At 36.6% G+C, this 23,617-nt stretch overlaps 1 protein-coding gene across 4 annotated transcripts in view; it reads right to left on the bottom strand.

Moving 5' to 3' along the window:
- LOC106557383 (programmed cell death 1 ligand 1) overlaps window positions 1-23,617 on the bottom strand; it is a 56,028-nt gene that overhangs the window by 18,691 nt on the left and 13,720 nt on the right. For 3 of the 4 annotated variants that reach the window (XM_087721495.1, XM_087721494.1, XM_014076616.2), the window contains exon 2: window positions 7,421-7,524. In XM_087721495.1, coding sequence (XP_087577621.1) covers window positions 7,421-7,511 — 91 coding nt within the window. In that variant the 5' untranslated portion in view covers window positions 7,512-7,524. Of the gene's footprint in view, window positions 1-7,420; window positions 7,525-9,768; window positions 9,901-23,617 lie in introns of those variants that run through there. The other variant, XM_087721496.1, reaches the window with a different exon arrangement.

Here is a 23,617-nt window from a genome sequence, read left to right as displayed (position 1 = left end):
CTTCAAAAGTAAGGCCAAGTGCTTATTTTGGGGGTCAAAAGAAAATAAGACCCCCCCTCTCTCTCCAACACACACACATACACACACACACACACACACCATAAACTAAACTTTTTGGGAATTAGCTGTCTTAGTCTAGAACAGGGCTGTCAAACTCCCGACCCATGGGCTGGATGCATCACACATTGGCCCGGTTTAGCGAAGGGGAAAAAAGACCTGATACATCATGTGACGCTGCTGTGACAACACAAGTTTGACACCCGTGGTCTAGAAGATCTTCTAAAAAACTGAATTCTTTGAGATACTCCCTCTCTAGCTTTGCATCCTCCAGATGTGTTCACTGTGAATACTATTATTGCCAACTAGTACAAGAAGTGAAATTTGCAGTCTAGTAGAGCTGGATATCTGAAAAAATAAGTAAGATTGTTCTAGGCTCTATCAGCTTCATCCAGTAATTATTTTATTTTTCATAATTATTAAACATTTTAAAAATTAACTCAAAAGAGAGGCCTGAAAACAAAAGCCCTTTCCCATAGCATCACAAGTGATATAGAAGATACATTATGTGTGAACCTTATTCCACTATCATGGCCAGCACCCAATATATGTCTTTTGGTAGCAAAACCTCTTAAATAATAACACCATTATAGTATGTAAGGACTTTTTGCAATAACCAAAAAACAACATTGAATCACATTATTTAAATTCCTAAAAATAAACAAAGTAAGTATAATCATATTTTCTATAATTAAATACAACGGTCTGCGGAGTCTATCAGACATTACATGGAGAACAAAGCTTCATTCTACTGTAATTAATCCAGCTTAAATAATAACCTTCACAGTGTGAAAAAACAAAAGAACTTCCTATAAACTCAGCAACTGCATTTTAGAGAGATGGAGTACAGAGAATGGCCTTCAAGCAAATCTCAAGAAACTAGTTGCAGAAGTCTTATGTACTTGGGATCAAACTGTAGGAACTTAAATAATCATCAGCACTTTGGATTTTGAGTCAACTGGGAATCAATTTGAGGCAGAGTTTCATTCTCTGAAAAATGAACCAGCCTTATCAAATGCCACAAAAGCAGTATTAAAGCACCTCTGTCCTTTCACAGCCCCTACACAGACTATGTTACCATTATCTAGTGGCTTTCCTACTGATTGATTCCCATACCTAATGGTATGTAAGGTAGCTGGAAATGAACCCTGCAAGAAGGGAAAAAAGCACAGTAGAAATCAGATATCAGCAACTGGATCATTAGTGTAAGTTGGTTTTTGATATATGGCAGAGAGAGTTGAAGTAGATTGCCTTGATAGTGATATGGAGTAGAGACAGCATCTTGTGTTCCTGTCCTTGAAAAAAACACTAAATAGATCACGTTCATGTTAGGAAAAACTATTTGTATCCATCAACCTAAGCAAGATATGGTCTAAATATATGAAACAAGGGCCAGATTTTTTCCCCAGGAAAGGTCATATCTTTTTATAAGCAAGCTTTGATCAAGAAGTGATGCTAAATTGTGGAACTGATTCTTCTGTGGAAATGCTAACCATCGCAAATGAGCAGCATTTTCTTCTTGTCCAAATACCAACTACAAGAAGTCATTAATTTTCCAATGACTGAATATGAAGCAGAAGAAAGATAAACCTGGGTCAGATATAATATTAAGTTACTGTTTAGTATTATGGGAATGGACTGCAATTTGTCTTTAGCAAACATAAGGCTATCGTACAATTGTGAGAGGAGAAGCCTAAAAGCTCTGAGTTTTAATGAAACTTTGTTTTCCAACTGCATCTGAATTAGGGAAACCATGATTTGTCCTAATAGTGGTATTGATTAAAGTAGCATATGACACTAAAGTTTGAGTCTAATAATATATACATCACTTTATATTTTCTCACTCTGATTCTTATTTAGAAAAACGCTTTTGGCATTTTTTTGCAATCTTCATGGCATTACTGCAAACTTTACTACATCACAGATTATTCCTACCTAAAGTTATGATTAGAAAAATTCCCTCTTTAATTAGATCTCACAGTTCAATTTCTTCTATTGTGAAAACTTTCAATTAATGTATAGCAGGGAGTCAAACTCGATTTCATTGAGGGCCGCATCAGGGTTGTGTGTGACCTTGGAGGCCCAGTGTGTGTGCGCGTGCATGCACGCATGCATGTGTGTCCGGCATGAGTGTGGTCATGGTGGACATGGCCATGATGGGCATGGCCATGGTGACCAGTTGACATAAGGTTGAGATGCATTTTTCCCTTCTTTCTTTCCACAGTTTTTTACTATAACCGTTTTCCTATTTCTTCTAACACAGGGGTCTCCAACCTTGGCAACTTTAAGACTTGTGGACTTCAACTCCCAGAATTCTGGGAGTTGAAGTCCATAAATCTTAAAGTTGCCAAGGTTGGAGAGATAACACTGGCAAACATATATTACTTATTCTTCATACTTTTTATTTCTCAATTTATACCCCATTGTTTAATGGTAAATTGCTTTTCCAGGCAGAAGAGCTATTTATACTACTGTATTTTTATTATTCAACTAATAATAAAAATACAATAACATAAATAACATGATAATACAAGATCTAACAGCAAAGGTAAATTTCCAGGATAGTAAATAGAAATGGTTGTCAATTAGGGATTGTTGATTGTAGATTAAATGGACCCACAGTATGTAAAATCTGGCATTAAACTGTAGTATTCACATAGGATGTTGCTTGTTTCTTATCCATATCATGCATTTAGTTGAAGACACATAATTGTAATCTAGTCCAATCCACTCTGCCAGCCAAAAACGGGCCACGTGGAGGCCCTGCGTGGTTCCTGCATGACCAGGAATGGGTTCCGGATTCTTTTACTGCTGGTTCGCTCGGGAACACACTTTGGGCGTTCATGCACTTTTCACGCACTTCACGCACTATGTGCACATGTGCAGTAGTAAAAAAATTGCTTCTGAACATGCACAGAAACAAAAAACAAAATGTGTTGCCGATAGAACCAGTTTGGATGTGTGGGCGGCCGAGTTACTACCTACTCAGCCGAATCGATCCGAACCGGTAGGAATCGACCTCTGTGCGTGACCTGTATTTCGTCTCCCCAGCCTCCTGCAGCACTCTGCTGGCTGAAATTTCATATTTTACTTGTATTTTGAAATTGGATTTTATTTTTAAAACAAAGTATAGGGCACCTTAGGATATTTTATAGTACACCTAAATTAATTTTATTTTATTGTCTTAAAATGTATTATTTTAAGATAGGTACTTTATGCTATGAGGTTTCATACCAATGTAATAAATCAGGAATAAATGCTAGGAAAATAGTATTAAAGCACATCATACTAGTTCTTCATAATGTTGGGGTGTCTGTGCTTCCAAGTCTGTCTTGACTCCTGGTAATTGCCTGAACAAGACCCTGCAGTTTTCTTGGCAAGATTTTGGAAGTAGTTTGCCATTGTTTGTTTCCTAGGGCTGAGAGAGAGTGACTGGCTTTGTGTCTAAAACAGGACTGGTCTCAGAGTCTCTAGTAACCACTACACCGAACTTGTTTTTATAATGTTCACTGGCACCCAGTTTATTCTGGAACTGATTCAAGATGTTGCATTTAACCTAGATAAGCTTTCAAGGCTTAGAATTGTGACATCTAAAGCAATGCTTCTTCCCACATTTCAACCCTCTTTCAGAGGTGTATAATGAGTGCTATTTAAATGTTAGCATTTGTAGTGGTACTCTCTAACTTCAGGATACTGTCCCTAGGAAGGTACGATGGATATAATCTGTTCTGTGTTTGGGGTGTTATGCAAATATTCCCACTAGGCTTTTTAGTAAGGATGACATTGAGATTCTTTAACTTCTATTGTGTTTATTACTGCTTAGTTTTATTTTATTCTATATAATTTATGTGACATTTGAACTGTTTTATTCTATATAATTTATGTGACATTCGACTTTCAGTTGTTGAACATTATTGCAATTGCTGCATAGATTACTTGATTTTTTTAAAAAAAATAAATGGTTAGATACAGATTAACAAATATTTTAAATAAAATAATAAATATGTATGTCATCAAACAGTTTGCCTGGTTAGCTGGTGGGTTTCTTGTTTTTGATCTACCAAATCAAGTATTTGTTTTATATATATATGTATATATGTATATATGTATATATGTGTATATGTGTATATGTGTATATGTGTATATGTGTATATGTATATGTATATGTATATGTATATGTATATGTATATGTATATGTATATGTATATGTATATGTATATGTATATGTATATATATTTAAGCTATCTGGTTTTTCCCTCTTTTTTTGCTTGCCCTTGGGTTAAGTTTATTTGTTTTGCCAGAGTTTCTGTTCTTTTTGAACCATTTCATTTGTAAGTTCTTTCACTTTTCATTGGTGATCATCTAACTTTTACAAAACATTTTGCTGGATTAGTTCCTCTGCTACCACCCACTTAGGCCTTTATGTAACTTTCTGACTGGATTGTAGAATTTCCAAAGAGTTTTTCTTATTGATCAATCCAACCAAAATTCAAAACAACTCCACATGTCTTAGATGAGACATTTCAGAGTACTGTTAATTAATTCCCTGATGTTTCTGAGCAATGAATTTAAATATGTTGACATGCTGGACTTTCTGTGAGAATTTTTCCACTTATATAACAACTTGATTTTGATAACTATGGATTTTTTTATCTCCCAAGTGAGTTGGTTTTGGAATATTTTAATAACTAAGTAATGCATGAATGAATATAAAAGACTTTCAAAAATGCTATAGAAAGTAAAGTTCTATAGAAATATTAAACATTATTTTCAAGAGTCCCTAGGTAACTTTAGTCTGAAATGACAGAAATGGGGAAATTTGTAAGAAACTGGGGAAGCCCATAAGGAGATAGGTGGCATGGGAGAATCCCTATGTTGGAAGGGAAACAACAAGAGTTACTGCAATGTTTTTATTTTCATGAGAGGTTAATTGCTATTCTTTGCTGAGATCTGCCAAGTTTCTGTTGTTCAATTTAGGCTGCTACACACATGCCCCCCCCCACTGTTTTCCAAGGTCGTTCTATTTTGGTTGAAGGTGTCTGATTCTTTCAATCATTTCTCTTTCTCTATCTCTCTCTCATTCCCTCTCTCTCCTTCCCTCCTCCCTCTCTCCCCACTCTCTCTCTCCTTAGAGCCCATTTCCATCCTGGAAGAATGGATCAAGCTGAGCAGCACTAGTTGCAATGGAAAGAGGATCTGTCTAATAAAGCAGGACATAGAGAACATGTCTGAGCAAGTTAGTGTCCTCTTTCTGTTGCTTCAATGTACATCATGTTTGTAAGCTGTTTATATTAGATGTAGATATTAAGATATATCATTTACATATGTTAATGGAAAGCTGTCAAACAGGAGAATCTGGGAAAATGGCTTTTTTCCCAAGTTGTTCCATGGATACACAATCTTGGTGAATAAAGAGTTGGCATGTCTCTTCTGCTTTCTTCCTGAGAATATTGCATGCAATATGCATTTTGTTTTTAACAGTTTTAATAATACTAATTAATACTGATAATATAGATTTAACAAAACTGATTATAATTACTACTTTATACTGATCAATTTTATTCCTTTGATTAATCTTTTTTCACTTTTTTCATTTTCCTTTTACTTTCCAATCATGGTCCATAAATGTAATCTGAGTTGCACACTAACAATTATGTGACAATATTAAATTACAATTGGTAATATTTATAAAATATTAAAATAGAAAGAGGCCTTTTGAGTCACTGTTTCCTTCAGAATTATGCAGGTTTAAATTACAGAATCATTTTCATATTGAAAACAAATCTGTCCAATGTTCTTGCTTCCTCAACTAGACAAAATAAAGGTAATGAGAACATTATTTAATCAATTGGTGTCAACTTGCAAAGCATCCCCGGCCTGCTCTCGAGTTTCCATAGAAAAGGGGGGATGGTAAACCAAGGAAACAGCACAGCAGCCACACACAGAAGTACATTCCACGCATATCTTTCTCAAGGCTGTCTCCCAGGTTACCTGCAGCAGCTGGATAGGCATGATCTCTACAGGCCGCAAAAGTGCTCCATTGGAGAATGTGATTTATGACACACCCTGGGGGTAGGGGGAAAACAGGGTCATAGTTGGGGCATAAATTATGTGGGGTCAGAGTTGGCTTCACCTGGGGACATGCCGACATGTTGCTCCTAATAAATAATTGGATTTCTTTTGAAGCTTGGCTCGAGACTCATGATTTAATTAGGGCATCCCTGACAATTGGTATTTTAGAAATATTATTATTATTGAAAATAATTTAGATTGCAACTACAAAGTACAGTAGTTACAAACCATTAATCTTTTTAATCTTTAATATGAATAAGAAGTTACTGGAGGAAATTCTTACACCCTGTACATTTCAACTCTCATTCATTCATTCATTCATTCATTCATTCATTCATTCATTCATTCATTCTATTTATCTGCTGCCCATCTCATATTCAATGACTCTGGGAAGCTTACAATATAACAATAACAATCTCAATGATGGAATTATTGGAGATGATGCTTCCAGACATTATCTATCAGTTGTAACCTTCTTCTGCAGAACTTCTGCATGTTCTCATTACTTCTTCCATCTTTTTTCTTTAGGTTAAAAAAAATCATTATAGAGGAAAGGATAGGAGAAGGAGAAGCACAGTCTGGATCAGAGTCAAGAGAGGAATGCAATTATTATGTTCCCATATGCAGACCAAGTCCAGCCCCTCTTGAATCCCATTAAGTCTTATCCAGTACCAGTTTAGTGCTGACTAGATTCCTGTGAATAGATATGAGCAATAAATCAGTTTAACTGGATCTTAAAGCATGTCCTCATTCTTTGCCCCTAACAGAACAATGGTCATTTGAGAAAATATTTTTTTAACCAAATAATTTTATTTTGGATAATAATATATATTCCTAGCTACATTTAATATAGCAAACCAACCAATAAACAACAGGCAAATCATAATTACAGTGGTTCTTTTTCAAACCTCTTGTACTATGATTTTTTTTGAGGCATTTGTTTCTCACATAAATGAAATATTGCTTAAGAAACTGGGCAAGTTCCCAAATCCCATCCCTATATTGTAAGTGGAAGCTGAAATAGATTGCCTTACCTGGTACCTGTTGTCAGTTTATGCTTAGTCCTGTTCATTAGGCAGTTTACAGCAAAGGTGAAATTCAGATAGGGACTTTCTGATTCTGGAAGTGACTCCTGTGTCTATTTCTTAGATGTTCATTGCTAAGTGGTAATGAATTATTGCTGTGAAATAAAGCTGAGGCTATTTTTAAATGTATATTGCATTTCTAATTGGTAACAGGCAAGGTAGATCAAGAGATGCTCTTCTATGTTTACTGATGTACACTGACTTACCTGAATTACTATGCAGAAGTTCAAAGAGACAAAGCCAGAAAAAAACCTTTAAGCTGAACAAGTTTGGATTGGTCTTCTGCATATGCATCATTTCTTCAGTTTACCTGAACAGAAGCAACAAAAGAGCAAGACATTACAAAAAGCAAAATAGAAGTCCCACAAGATAAACATGCTTTAATTCAGCCTTTTATAATGTGATTAGTTTGGGATACCTGCATTTCCTATAAATCTCAAATTTGGTAATGGTGTTGACAATTTTAGAAGATACAATTATGTAATACATTCAAGGAGCACCAGAATGCACAAAGCTAATTTGGGAAAGATTATAAACAAATATACCAATTGTTGCAGCCTAATAATTTAGCACCCTCCATAATTATTATTTTTTCATCTCTGTAGGAATGCAGTGTACTATATGAGTTTAGTTAATGGTAATTAATAAAAAACATTGGTGAAATATGGATTTAAGATTAAGATTAAGAACTGAGTGCATGTTGTGTTCTTTTAACTTGCTTTGTCTTGTATTTTAAATTTCTTAGTATTTTAAATTGTTTTTTATGTAAGCCGCCCAGAGTCCTTTGGGATTGGGCGGCATACAAATTCATTAAATCTTAATCTTAAATATGGACTTCAAAAATATACAATTATTAAGTACCTCTCTCTCTCCCTCTCTCCCTCCCTCCCTCCCTCCCTCTCTCTCTCTCTCTCACACACACACACACACAGACACAGAATCTGTCATAAAACAAATACTTTGGAGCTTGATCTGAAAACACACTGAAAATTAATAGAATGATACCTGCAATTTAAAAAAATCGAGCAAATATACAGTACTGAGGAGAAAACCAGGTAAATGAATTTAGAGGCAATGGAAAAACTAGAATAGAATATAGAAATTCAGATTTAAATAGGAACTGAGGTATAATTAAATTGTGTTAATGTAGTGCTGTTTTTAATTTGAATTCAAGACTCTATAAATACCCATAAAGAAACAGGTAAGAACCATTTTAATTTCCATATCTGCTAGGAGAAGTTATTAAGAGTTAAGAAGAAAAACATCAGCAATATTGGGATGGTAAAAGTTCTAAAATGAAAATCTCATATAGAAATATGAAAGAAATAAGATTAAGATTGAAGTGGCAGATCACGTGTTACCAAATGTGCAATAAAAGGATGTATAAGGAAATAAAAGAAAGCTAAATATTTGTTCTTTCCAGGGGAAATTAATTAATACAGTGGATTGATTAAAATATTTGGGAACAAAAAGCAGTTATGGCTGACTACAAAATGAGTTGCAAGCCTTTCTCTGATCTGATCTCTGCAAATCAGGCAGTCACCAGGTGAGTAGAGGGTAACTGGTGACCTAGATATCAGCAGTCATTTCAGCAATAAGAACCTTTGTTAGCATAGGAATATGGGTAAACTGCTAATAGTCACTGCAACATCCTATCTTCCTTATTTTTAAACAAAGAAGGTTTTCCCACATTGCTAAAATGAAGTGTTATCCCACCTATCCTTGAATTAGAGGAAATATACTTGACTCAGAATTTACTCATTTCTCTTTCTGAAATATCTCTATTTTCAGTACTGTTGAACTAATGTTCTTTCAGGATAATCCATTACAAAGTGTAAAAAATTTGACCAAGCTTGAGGCTGTCCTTAGATGGTATCAGGGTACAGTAAACAATTGAAGCCTGTTTCACTCATAGGTGCTAGACAAGTGAAAGTCAACATCATAGTGACAGTGCAGAGTATTTTGCCATTGTATGTTTGTGCTAAGGTTCAATAAATTCATTCATTCATTCATTCATTCATTCATTCATTCCATTCATTCATTCATTCATTCATTCATTCATTCATTCAATTAATTTCAGGGTCACTCCCAACTGATTCTGGAAGTCTTCAAGTGGTTCATAATTAGATGTTGTTTGCATGAATCTACACATACTTATGGCTGTTTATTAAATTGGTTGTTTTTCGTCTTCCAACTATATAATCTATAACAAATGGTTCTTATTCCCAAGCAATAAATAAATAAATCATTGTTCTCAAGTTATTTGAATGTTCTGCAACTAAAGCAACTATGTATTTAGAAGGGACCCTTCAAAGAACATTAAATCCAGTGCTAATAGCTGTTGGAGGAAAAATTGCTACATACATTTCCTTTCATAATTTAAAATGTTCCTAATAATACTAGTAATTGAAAAGGGAAAGGAAAATTCTAAATTTTGATGAGATAACAGATTAAATGGACCTTAAATAAATAATCAGTTTCTAATTATCTATTTGCAGTACAACAAAAGATAGCAAGTATAAGGAAGCAAGAAAATCATTTATAGTCAACTTACAGTAAGCAGAATCTGTGATTAGTCGCTTGCCCTACAAATCAAGTCTTCTTTCAGCTGTCTGATTACAAAGTCCCAAGTCACCAATTCTTTAAACAATGATCATAGCAAAAGGTTAAAATAAACTAAATTCACCACCCACACAACTTCTCTTTTTCGATGTCTGAAATATTGCAGCTTTCACCAACACTTTCCATTTTATGAGAGACAGGCTGATAAATCTAGCAACTGTACTAATCAGCAGTATGCCCCTTAAGGAAGTGTTTAAGAATTATAAATATGACTTAGTAAATGTAGGCTTGACGTATCTATAGCCTTGTTGTACTTTTACATTGTGCTTTTAGTATCTCATGCTATATAGACCACTTCCTAAATTGTACTGTTTTACATTTATTTTTAGGTAATATGTCATTAAGTCATATGAACATGAACGTCCTTGTTAATTTTCCAAAAAGGGATTCCATGCATTTTAAATTCCATGCATTTTATGAACTCCTTAAGAGTTAAAACTGCTGGGTGTTAGATAAACCCAGTGAGGACTATGTATAGTACTGCATGTAAATGCTGCTTTATGTAGAATGAAAAGAAAATTATGTAGTCCAAGAGAACCAGTGATATATTTATATATGTTAATATTAGATTTCAGTTTTAATTATATAATGGGGAAGGAAAATTCACTTTTTAGATCCGATGTCTCCAACCCACTTTTTCCAAATTTTGGAGGACTGGCTAGGCTGATTGGATATTTTGAGAGTTAAAATTTAAGACTATCTGGAAATTTTAGATTGGGGCAATGATTCCTACTACATTCTGGAGTCCTTCCTAAGTATGTATGTATTAAGAAGGCTCAAAAAACTAAAATTATTAGCACCATTGAAGCTGTCCCTTAAATACGTTTGGAAGAAAACAAGAATAAAGTGTAATAAATGCAAACATTTATTTATTGAAAATATATGTCACTACCAATCTACTCTGGGTGATAAGCAATCTATTTGCTTGTTCACACACATATAAATTTTAATGTTGATAATGTGTATCTCACAATCCTGACTAACATTAAAAATTATTCAGTACAAAAAAGAAAAAGTGAGACACTATATCAATTTCATAAAACTGAAACAGATATATTGGGCTCTCTCCTAGTATTGTTTTTAAATATTTTCCATGTATTAAATATTACTGTGGAATTAACCTTTTCTTTTTTTAAAAAACGAATTCTAGTAACACATAAGCTTTTATGGCAGAGAGTATCTTTTTGTTTGATGTGAAGAGGTAGCATTATCATGTGATTTGAGGACTGTTCGTGTTTTGATCTACTTCAGTAACAGAAAAATTATCTGTGGAGATTCTTAGTCACCAGATCTTAGTTGTCTCAAAGGTGCTTTTTCAAAAGGCAACTGGACTGTTTTTTCATGATTTTTTTTTACTGATAGGTACTATCCCCCCACCATCAGAATTTATGAAGCTTCTTGGATCAGAAATGAAATGTTTTCTTCTTCCTGAAGGGAAAAAAAAATCCCAGTCTGGCTGCCTTTTGAAAAAGCATCTTTGAGATAGAAAAGTTATCTGTTTAAATAATAAGGGGACAAATTTTGCCCAAGCAGGGTTTTTTCTGTAAACTAAAAGCTCAAAAAGGTTTTCCTGAGCTTTTCTGTTTTCCAAAACTGAAGGACTGGTGAGACTTTCATTAAAACTTTTTTCAATTCCTTTATCTAAACTCATATATTGTTTGGATTTTTTAAAACATTGACAGGGCAGTAGGACGTGTATTTATATTAACTACACACAAGGGGATTTTTAGAAACCAGAGTTATCGTGAGTTCTGAGGGCACTGAATAAAATGGATCAGAATATTTTCAGTATTTTACAAGAGAAAAGATAAACAACTATTCAATATCCCTTGTGTGATAGGGATGAGTCAGTAAATTATTGAGGATGTATAAGACTGTGATTTCAAAGCATTAACCTTAAAGACCATTAGAACTTCTTTAAAATCTGATCAATTATTTTCAGAGTAAGTTTATTTTCCATGAAACTAACACATATTTTAGCCTGAAAGGGGAAGCATGTACAGAAAAAGAGGAAGATTCTCAGCATCAGGCACATTTAAGAACATTATTAACAGTAATAATGATAAACTCAAAGAACTCTAGAGGAAAACAAAGTGTGCAAAAATAAAATAAAAGCAACACAATTCCAATAACTAGAAATGAAACAGATGCAGGAAAACTATTACTGAAAACTAAATAAAAAATCTGAAAAATAAATGCAAACAATTAGTTGATGGCTTGTAAGCTTCCAACACATTTATCCATGAGAGTAATATATCGGGATAATCCCAAACTTTACAGAAAGATTTTTTTTTAAAAAAAACCTAAGTGGTTGACACCCCCCCCACACACACAAACACAAAGTTACTCAGCAGGCTATTAAGAATTTTTTGCCTCATGTTTTGCAAAATTAAAAAGAATTTTTACAAAAAAAGGAGCAAATTCTGTAAATTGAGTACTGAAGACACTTGAATTAGAAGTGCAGAACTGCAGAATATTCAGTATGAAAATACAACATCCTGAAAGGAAGTATGGTTATTGCTCTAGAATGGGAAATAACTTACTCTAACTCCCTTAATCATTTTGTAGATCTTTGTGTGTGTGTGGGGGGGGGGAGGTTGTTTCCTGTTCCCTGTGCTTTCCCATAATAATTCCAACCAGAGCTATTAACTTGAGATGAACGGCCATATAAATTGAATAAATAAATACATACATAAATAAAACTCCATGCTTTTCTTTGTTACCAAAATTTACATCCCTAGAGCAGGGAAAGGTTTACCTCAGATTTGGATTACTGATAGATTGAATCTGATAAACCTGAAGATATTCTAACCACTGGAGACCTTTGGAGCAATGTGAGATTAGGGTTATCTTTCCTTTCCCATGCAGCCCAGCAGTTAAGGGGCTCTCCTAATACCAGAGGAAATCATCAGGTGCTTTGAGCAGTCATGATCTCTCAGCCTAATTTGCATCACAGGGGAGTTCTTTAAAAGGAGGTTGTTCTATATACTATTTCTAAAAGGGAGATAAAGTTTACAAGAAAGTAACTAAATATAAAAAGAAATAGGGAAGATTAGCATTCACCTTCATATATTTGTCTCCATAGAATGATGATAGGTCAGCAGATTGTTATTAATGTCTAGTGACCACATATATTTTTCCCCAAGAGCTTGCTGCAGGTGACCCTTGGAGTAAGGTGACCAGATTTTCAGATTGGTAAAGAGGGACACCATTGACCTGGGGGGGTGTGTGTTTCTTGATTAATTTTTTTAAAAAAATTGGGACTTTTTAGTTAATCCTCATGAAGGAATAATTCAATTGAATTGATTAGGAATAAGATGTTCTGATAGAATAAATGGTCTATGGTTCATTTATTTTTATTTTCATTATTTATTAGATTTTTATCCCACCTGTCTTATTTTTACAAATAACTGAAAGGCGGAAAACATACCTAATCTTCCTTTTAATATTTTCCACATAACAAGAAGCCTGTGAGGTGGGTTGGGCTGAGAGAGAACGACTGGCCCAAAAGCAGGACTCGAACTCATCTTCCCTTGGTGTGTAGGCCAGCCCTTTCACCACTATATCAAAAGGCTCTCATTTAGTAGGAAGACACGGAAGAGGTTTTTTTTTTTAGTGTATTGAGGGAAATGGGGGGAAATTTGGCTTGAAGCAAGATTTCTGGGATAGGGTCTTTCTTTTTTGGGTTGGCTTTAATGCCCATATCTTGGCATTCTGGGAGTTCTCCCCTGGGAAGGAAGCTTTGACAGAAATATTATTTTTGCTCCACTACAAAAGGCCAAAGTGAGAGGGAAAAGCACTGATGTTGGAGGAAGATGAAAAGTGAGCTTTAATCACATTTACTTTTCATCTTTCTCGCCTGCTTAATTATTTTTATTAGTTTATCAGAATATAAAAGACAAAAAAATGAAAATAAGGGGAAATTAAGAGTGGAAAAAGGGAAAAAGGGAAAAAGGAGAAAGTGTGTGGTAGAAGGGGAAAAGGGGGGGAGGCATTGACTTCTGACTCTTTTTTTAGCACATTAGAAGATAATAACATTACAACCTCAAATTTTTACTTTTACACAATAACATATACTACCCAATTCTATAACAACAAACTATCTAATAGGAAAACCAAAACCAAAGTTTTACTCCCCCTCCCCTGAAGCACAAAAGGGGTTTCCGAGTAGAAACAAAATTAATTGTGTTCTTTAATCAAAGCAGTCAATTTTGCCATCTTTCCTAATTCCATCAACTTTTGCAGCCAACATTTCTATATTACTTTGCAAGCATTATTTCAAGAAGCCTTGTTTGCTATCATTTCCTTAAATCAGAATATATTATTATCTTCATTCAGCAGATGGGGGTAGGTACCTTAACTGACAGCTGTACTTTCCCTAAGGTCACCTAGCTAAGATGACATTTAAACTGGAGACTTTGACATATCAGCTCTAGCTTCATAGGCTTACAGTGGAAGGGGCGTTTGCACTCATCCCCCTTCTTACGGAATTTAGCTGTTGGACTACAGTTCTTATTTGAATCCCAATTGAAACTAAGGGCAAAACAAAAAGAGAATATACTCTGAGAAGGAATTAAGCAGCCTACAACTTTTTACTATCAGAAAGCTAACTCACTATTTGGTTGCCTAAAATTTACTCTTAGCTTCACATTCAAGGGCTCCTTTCTTTCAATAACATCCCAGTTTAGAATCTGGCAAGGAAGACGTTTGCTGCCCTTGCTGCTACTGGGAGCCACAATCCTTTTGTGCTCTGCTAAAATCTCTAGAGGGTTAGCTGTGCATCACAGCCCACATTCACCCTCCTTCTGCTCCATAATCTTTCAGATGACACACATTTCCTCATCTAAGGAAATCTCTCTGCCTACATACACACACATACACAAAGTCATGAATTATATGAAAGCACGTCTTCGGACAAGTCCCTAATACAGCAGCCTCCGTTCCCCATGGGAGGAAAAAAAACATCAAAAGACGGTTGTCTGAGATGACCAACCAATGTGCTCGTGGCACTTACTGTCTGCAAACAAAAGAGGCTTTCCCAACCACCACCCATCCTCTGGACGGGACAGGCTTGCATGGTCCCTAACAGGATACTAAAAATCTCCAATCCTTTTTGAAGGGAACCCAATTATTGGGAGGGGCATGTTAGGAGTCCTAAAACTTGCAGGGGACACTCTGAGTGCACAACATCCTCAGGTTCCCATCCTGTGGAGAGCCTACCCTCATCCCGAACCATTCGTTAACATCTCTTTATCAACCGTGTTGTCTTAATCTCTCCCCACCCATAACCCATCCCCACTCCTCCAAGGAAAATAGCCGCTCAATCACCCCTTATCTTTCCTTTTCCATCAATCGCGCTTCAGCTGCTCAGCGGCATGTTGCGCAGGTGCCATATGCTCCATGCATGGAAGCGGCAAAGACCTCAAATACCAGTAAGGAGCGTGGGTGGAGGGGTGGGCCCTCTGGAGCACCGTACTGGAACAGTACGGGGGCGTACCAGTCATGACCCGCCACTGGGGATCATTGCCCATAATCAGATGGCATAGACTGAGCCTCCCAATACCATCACTACCGGTTTGGCCAAACTGGGACGAACCTGGAGCAGCCCATCTCTGTCTGTCTGTCTGTCTGTCTGTCTGTCTGTCTGTCTGTCTGTCTGTCTCTTTCTCTCTCTCTCTCACACACACACACACACAGATGTTTCCTCTGCAGTTATGTCTGATTCTAAGGGGTGGTGCACATCTCTGTTTCTTGGTCAAGGGAGCCAGTGTTGTCTAAAGACATTTCTGTAGTCGTGTGGCCACCATGACTATAGGCTAAGGTACACAGAACACTGTCACTTTCCCTCTGAAGTGGTACCTATTTATATAGTTACATCTGCATGCTTTCGAACTGTTAGGTGGGCAGGAGCTGGGGCAAGTAACGGAAACTCACTCTGTCTAATGACTTTCAGGTCTTGACTTTCCAATTGGCAAGCCCAGTGTCATAACTGCTGAACCATTGCACATGCATGTGCATGTGCAAATGAACATGCACATATAAAGACACATATACAAACATAAAGACTACAAAAAATATACTGTATGAACATTCATTTAGAATAACTGAAAATGGTAAAAACATGTGCAGTTTACCAGAATTTAATGTTACGTATTAAGCAAAACAAGAACACTCGATAGCACCTGGGAAAAGAAAATATTATTTAAATATTATTTTCTGCAAGGATGTATAAACTTTTCAGGTTATGAAGCTTGTTAAAAATGTTCTGGAATCTTTAATCAAGAGAGAAATCACTAATGATAAAAGAATAGCAATATGTTTTACTACTGTTTTATTTGGGCAAATATATTTATATAATATATTAAAATTATCACAGTTTCACAAAGCAAATGCCTCAATTATTGTCCAAGATACTTATTTTAAGTAAATTATTTATTGTAAATGCAAAATTAACATTTCCAGTATACAAAAATTAAAACTTGACTCTCATAATTACTTCAGTAGCTAATGTTTTAGTCAAACATATCAATGTTCAGCGACTCAGATGTAATTGCTTATGGATGCCCTGGATATGTTCAAGCAATATTATTTCTTCTTCATTATCCTCATCTTTAGCTTATCTTGAATTCACATCAATTTCTCACAGAATCTTAAAGGTTCTGAAAGACCCAGATTGAAAAGCTCTATGTTACAGAATGTAACAGTGAAAATATATTTTTTACCAGCTTAAAGTTATCCCACTAATGAAAAACTATGCAGATCAGTCCACATCTTTCAGTTTTTTTATATATCATACTTAGATTCTATTCACTTTTTACAGATTTTTTAAAATCACATTTATTTCTTTTGTAAGCAATTCAGGGTAGCTAATTCCCATTTCTCTTTTCCCACCCAACAACCCTGTGTTGATCTGAGAGAGCGTGATTAGGTAAAAGTCACTCAGTGACTGGGATCAAATTTGTTCTTTTCCACTACAGTACTGTGAGAACTCAAGATCTGGGGGAGGGTGGTGTTAAGTTTATTCCCATTGAGAACTGGAGAAATCAAAACCTTTCCTGCGTCCCCACAAAGTTCTGCAGGTAAATAGTGATCTTGATCGGGCAGGGGTGGGGATGAAAGTAAAGCCTCCCTACCAAGATCTCTGCAGGGAAGATTGCTTTTGCCATCAATGGCAGAAGAAAACAGCTTTTGATCTAGACTGGTGGCGGGAAGAGATTAGAATTGACCATTACCAATATGAGGGTGTGTGTTGTGTATAGGCGAGACAAAGAAAGATCAAAATGCAAAAGATCAAAATACATTATGCAATTAATTAATTAATTAATTGTTAATTCAGTTCTTCACCCTAGCCAGGTTATTCACCCATGATCTATCCCATATTGATGGAAAGGTAGATTCCGAATGGCAATAAGGACACAAATAACAAGCAACACTTAGTCCATATTCCAATGTTTTCTGGAACAATTAATTTCAAGAAAACCAATAATTGTTCTACTACATATGAAAGCATATGAAAGGGATAGTAAAATTAAGTACAGGTATGTGGAGAATTTCTGCTCATAATTGCTCACAGATTATTTATTCATGCTCTGGGAAGTCCCCAAGCAACTGGGAGAGGTGATTAAAGCTTTAAGGAAAATTCCATTACAGGTTATCTGTGAGTGTGAGAGAGAGGGAGGGAGGGAGGGAGGGAGGGAGGGAGAGAGGGAGGGAAAGAGAGAGAGAGAGACAGAGAGACAGAGGGAAGGAAGAGTGGGAGGGAGGGAGAGAAATATTTGCAGTTTAGGAATTGGTATGTAGCACTGAATTTTTCCAAGTTTGGTTTCTGGATGCTGATCCTTCATTACCCTTCATTTAGATCAACTCATCAGTACAGGAACTCTGGGGAAATGTGGCTCATTAGTTTGCAGGATTTTGCAAAAATTTGAATGAAATGATCTTGTGGGCAAATGTTTATGATTTATATCTTGATGGTGATAGTGTATTTGTCGCCTAATAAGGTGATGGTTCTGTATTGTTTGTTTTCTATGTGACCAATATTGTTGATATTTATGTGCTGGGATTGGTGTTTTTCTTCCCCTGTGTTTACTGAATTTTAGTTTAATGTTGGTTATTAGATAATAAATATTATTTTTCTATTTAAATCATTAATATGGTGATCAGCAGCTAGCACTTTTTAAAATATAAAATGAATATCAACAATGGGTAAAAAAAAACTCTGTCTCAGACAAAATCTAGACAAAATAATTGACAAAAACTTGTCAATGAGTCAATATCAGATGTGAACACTCAGATCCAAAGGCAGAGTTCCAGCTAACTACTTTACTATTTTCTGCCTTCAGTACAGGAATCTCCCCAATCTGACAGTATTCTCTTGGGGAACAATTAGATAAGCCTCCAAGGAATTTAGGTAGGGTCAGTCCTAGCTCTTTTGCAGTCGCACAGTAACTCAAGGCTAACTCTATGCTTGATCTCTTGTCTGCTGGGTTGGGTGCTTCCCAACAATCCACTAACATCCCAACTTGCAGGTCTTAGGTTGATTCATTCATTTAGAAAATCTGTATCTTATATGTGACAATTCTAGGCAGCTCACAATAAATTCATTAAAAACCAGAATAACTGTAACCAATTGAACTCCATAGCCCTTATATCTCATCCATAGCACCTTCTACATTTGTTAGGGTCATTTCTATCTAGTCCAATGTTTGATGATTCTCACACCCTCTGCATACCCTTCTAGAAGGCTAATAGGGTGGGAGATATCAGGGAGATACTGTTCCATAGGGTCAGGACAACCATAGAAAATGTGCATCTCCTAGGTCTCATCAGATGGCAACATTTAAGGGAAGGAACATGGAACATATCCACCCTGACAGGATGGACTATTACCATAAAGGAGAAACAGCCCTGTACTGTAGATAACCTGACCCTGTGTCATTCAGAATGTTCATGGTGGTAACCAGCACCTTGAATTGCACCTGGAAAGCCACTGGAAGCCAAAGAGCAGCAATGTAACATGGGAAGGACATGAACTGTACATCACTGCATGCAGGTTCAATTGTAATTTCCAAGTGGTCTTCAAAGACAACCCCCTATAGAGGGCATTACTCCAACCAAGAGATAATTAAGGTGTGAGTAATGGTGAGCAATGCTACTCAGTCGAGGAAAATACACAATTGATGCACAAGCTGAACCTGGAAAAAAGGCTCCCCCTAGCCATGATTGCCATATGTTCCTTGAGCAGGAACCATGATTCCAAGAAGACCCTAAAATTGTTATCCACCTCTATGAAGAAGTACTGCCCAATAGAAAATTGAGGATGACAATTCACTGTACCCTGGCGCGGACGGACAAGGATGCAAAGCTACAACATTCCAGAGTTGAGTCCAAGCTAGTTCCTCTCCACCCAGACTTTCCCAGTCTTCAGGTACTGGATAAACACCTGAATGTCATCATCTGCTTAGCATGCCTGCCTGAGATGTATAATTGAATATCATCAACATACTTATGGTACTGCAACCCATGCTGTTGTATGACCTATTTCAGAGGCCTCATGCAGATGTTAAATAGGAAAAGGGAGAGGCCATAGCCATACCACATAGAAGAAGCATATCACCATCAACTCTATTACTAACCACAATTGGAATATTGTGTACTATTCTGACCAATGTACTTCTCAAGGGAATTGCAAAAAAGAGCAACCAAAAAGTCTGGAGTAAGTCTGTGGGGAAAGTTTGCAAAATGTAGTGTTTTTAGCTTAAGCAAAAAAAAAAACTTACTAAAGTGATTATGTTAAGTGTACAAACTGATACACACTGCAGGAAAATGGGCTAGAATGTATTCTGTTCCTCTTCTTGAAGCTCTGAGGTTGAATAGTAGAAAATGTAAAGCACCTAAAAGAAATATTAGATCATATGGTATCTGGTTAATTTACTACCACAGGGTATAGTAATAAGCAATTTGGACAAAGGAACAAACACATTTATAAAGAATAAGGCTATTGTGAGCTATTAATCACAATGGCTATACAGTAGTAGCCAAAATTGTGGAAATCTTTTGGGAAAAGTGTATTTTTGAGGTTTGAGGGCTAATAACACCACTTTTTTTTTGCAGTAGTACCATAAAATTATATATCAAGGGAAAGATAATTTAATCAAGAATGTAATCAACAAAGTTTGCTTAATTATCTGTATTCTATGAAATGTTATAGCCAAATAACCAGAAAAAGAAAGCACAATGTGCTTAAGTTGATATCAGATAACTCTCCTTCATCTGATTGAAGCGAATGAGCATGAGTGTTTAGAGAGCCAATAAGGTGTCATTTTGTTTTGGCAATGAGCCAATCAGATCACAATAGTATTCAGTTATTGATGTCATGTATTGAAGCTGGGAGGAGGACATTTATCAGTGTGCTATGTGATTGCTTTCAAGTTGGTTGGTTTTTTTGTGTTCTTTCATTTAGTGAGTTGTAAAATGTAATAAAATTAAAGTAATGGTGCAAAGAGTTGACTGGTCACCCAGAAAGCAATGTAAAGTAGTATTATTACTATTATAGTATTATTACAAGGCCTCAGTTATAAATAAATTAGAAGAAAAATTGGTGGAAACTTTACCAAAGGTGGAATTTCTACGTTTTTGAAGAGGCATAAGGAGACTCAGTCAATACAAAACCACACTGGTAAAGGCAGGAAAATGTGCACACCAGCAAGCAATGATAGAAAAATTAAGAGACAGTGCCTATGTGACAAAAGAAAGTCATTTGGGTGCATACAAGATGAAATGGTGCAATGCAATGTGAAGTTGAGTGCAAGGACTGTTCGGTATACACTGCAGGAATTTGGACAGTGTTATTGGGAGCGATGAGAGTGGTGTTATTAGCCATCAAACCTCAAAAAATAATGTACACTTTTCCCAAAAGGTTTCCACAATTTTGTCCACTACTGTATTAGGGATCGTGAATATCTTCACATGTGATCAACAACCTTGTACTCACAACATCGTGCATATGGGTTTCCCAGACCCTATTCTGAGAATAGAATAATAGAATAGATGAGTTTAACATAATCCAAACCAACATTCTTATGAACTTTTTGGGCCTCTTCGAGTCTTGTCCTAATGCTAATAGCTGCTTCAAGGGCTTGAATGATATAATGAAGCATGAAAAGTTAAATTTCATTCACAAATTATTAAACTACAATACCAAAGGCGAACTTCAGGAGATGTATTTTGCATATGTATTTGGCTCATAAAGAATATTTAAATTCCTGTCTCTGACATTTAGGAGTGGTCTACTAGGGTTTGAACATCATCCTCTCTCTCTCTTTGGTAGTTTTTGAGAATGTCTAACCTGTATCTGTTCCTCTTATGCTATGGACCAATATTTCTCAGTTCTCAAAAATATAGAATATAGAACAAATGTACAAAAATAAATAAGTTGCTGGTTCATAGCTTATACTACTGACCCTTTTTTCTCCTACCATAGAATGTTTTAAGAGAAAACAACAAAAGAGGTGTATGTTATTCAGTAGGCTGGCCTTCTTCTCCTGGATAACGGGATTGTGAGAATAATAGGAAAGGGAGAAATTACAGTATTTAATTTAACCCATGTCACTGCTCAATATTCCCCCCTCATAAGTTTCAAGGAAAATAACTGTATGACAATGCACATGCATTGAGAGAAAAACTACATTGCCAGCAAATTATTGAAAGAGCAGTTTAAATCTAGAAGAGCAGCAACAGGACTGAATCTATTGGGAAAAAATTTCAAATCTAAAATTTCAAATTGGGCTTCTATCCCCAGCTATATCTCTTATTTGACGTTAGTGGCTAGGTAATTCCTGCTACCAACATTAATCTTACTGAGAATAGCTCATCTGACATCCTTCCAACTAATTCCTGCATGTGAGAGGTCAATGTACCCATATTTCTCCTCCTGCTCGCCTTTCTGTAAAAAGAACAGAACAGAACAACAGAGTTGGAAGGGATCTTGAGGTCTTCTAGTCTAACCCCTTCTCAGGCAGGAAACCCTATACCAGTTCAGACCCATGGTTGTCCAATCTCTTCTTTAAAACTTCCAGAGTCAGAATATCTCCACAACTTCTGGAGGCAAGTTGTTCCACTGATTAAATGTTCTAACTGTCAGGAATCCTCCTTAATTCTAGATTGCTTCTCTCCTTGATTGGTTTCCATCTATTGCTTTTTGTCCTGCCTTCAGATGCTTTGGAGAATAGCTTGACTCTCTCTTTGTGGAAATCCCTGAGATATTAGAGCACTGCTATCATGTCACCCCTAGTCCTTCTTTTCATCAAGTAGATACCGAATTCCAGCATATATGTTTTAGCCTCCAGTCCCCTAAAAATCTTTGTTGCTCTTCTCTGCATACTTTAGAGTCTCAACTTCTTTTTTACATCATGGCAACCAAAACTGGATGCAGTATTCCAAGTGTAGCCTTATCAAGGCATTATAAAGTGGCATTAACACTTCACATGATCTTGATTCTATCCCTCAATGCAGCCTAGAACTGTGATGGCTTTTTGGGCAGCTGCAGCACACTGCAGGCTCATATTTAAGTGATTGCCCTTTAGGATTCCAAGATCCCTCTCACAGTTACTATTATTGAGTCAGGTATCACCTATACTACCATGCTTTCCCAAAAATAAAACCTGATCTTATAGATTTTTTGGCTCCAAAATAAGCACTAGGAAAACACGATTTCAGGATGATCAGCCAGTCTTCGTGGCCCATGCACACAATGTGCGGATAAAAGGCAGCAAGTGCACGGGGGCTGATGGTGTCCTGCAGCAGTTGCAGCCTGCGTATTGCAGGCAAGTTGATTACCTGCCAAGCAGCAGATAGCAGAAGAGGCACAGGGTAGAGGCACACAATCTGGATGCACCATGTGGGCCATGGGAAAGCAGAGAGTTGGTCGGCCAGAGTGGGTGGCCGGCCACGGGAGGCTTCTCTTTATGTCTCTGCCTGCATAGATAATCAGGTTTGCCTGCCTTCTCCTTCCCCCTGCACCTATGCCTCCGTCTGCTTCTGGTGTTGCCGCACAAAGACGAGCTTCCTGCGGCCATCCACCTGCTCTGGCCCACCAACTCTCAGCTTTCCCACATTGTATCCAGATTGCCTGCCTCCATCTCTGCCTCCACCTGGTGCTTGGGCAAGTAATCATAGTCTATGCGTTGCATAGGCTATGGCTGCTGCCAGACACCATTGGCCCCCATGCCCTCGCTGCCTCCAGTGCTGGACACACCTCCCCAGGTTGATGTCAATCTTCACTAGGGCTTATTTTTGGGGCAGTGCTTATATTAGGCACATGTTTAAAATCATGCTAGGGCTTATTTTTGCAACAGGTCTTATTTTGGGGTAACACAGTATACCAGTATATTTAGTTTATCTTGCCTCAACTTTCATAAATTCTCTTTTAAAAATTTTTTTTTTAATTCTTTTTGTCTTTTTTTACTATTTTTTATTGTTTTACTTTTTTTTGCCTCATAAATCTGTTTTTATTTTTTTCCATTTCATTTTCGTACAGTCACATATATACTGTGCATAACCGGGGCCATATAACATTAAACAATAAACACAGCCATTCCTCTTGTCAACAATACCCCCCAAAATAGAAACCCAATGTACCTCTTTGACCCTCCATACACCCTTTCTTTCGCCCCCCTCCAACTTTCCATCTTCCCTCCATCATTCCCCTCTACCCTACTTCCCCTCCCCCTCTACCACTCCTCTCTCCCGATACCCTACCTTCCTTCTCCCCCTCCCTCCAG

This window comes from Thamnophis sirtalis, unplaced genomic scaffold, assembly GCF_051295495.1.
Source record: "Thamnophis sirtalis isolate CommonGarterSnake01/CBP01778 unplaced genomic scaffold, rThaSir2_p1.2 scaffold_8, whole genome shotgun sequence".
NCBI classification, from domain to species: Eukaryota; Metazoa; Chordata; class Lepidosauria; order Squamata; family Natricidae; genus Thamnophis; species Thamnophis sirtalis.
The sequence above is the reverse complement of the archived record's forward strand: the minus strand, read 5'-3'. Positions and strand labels throughout refer to the sequence as shown.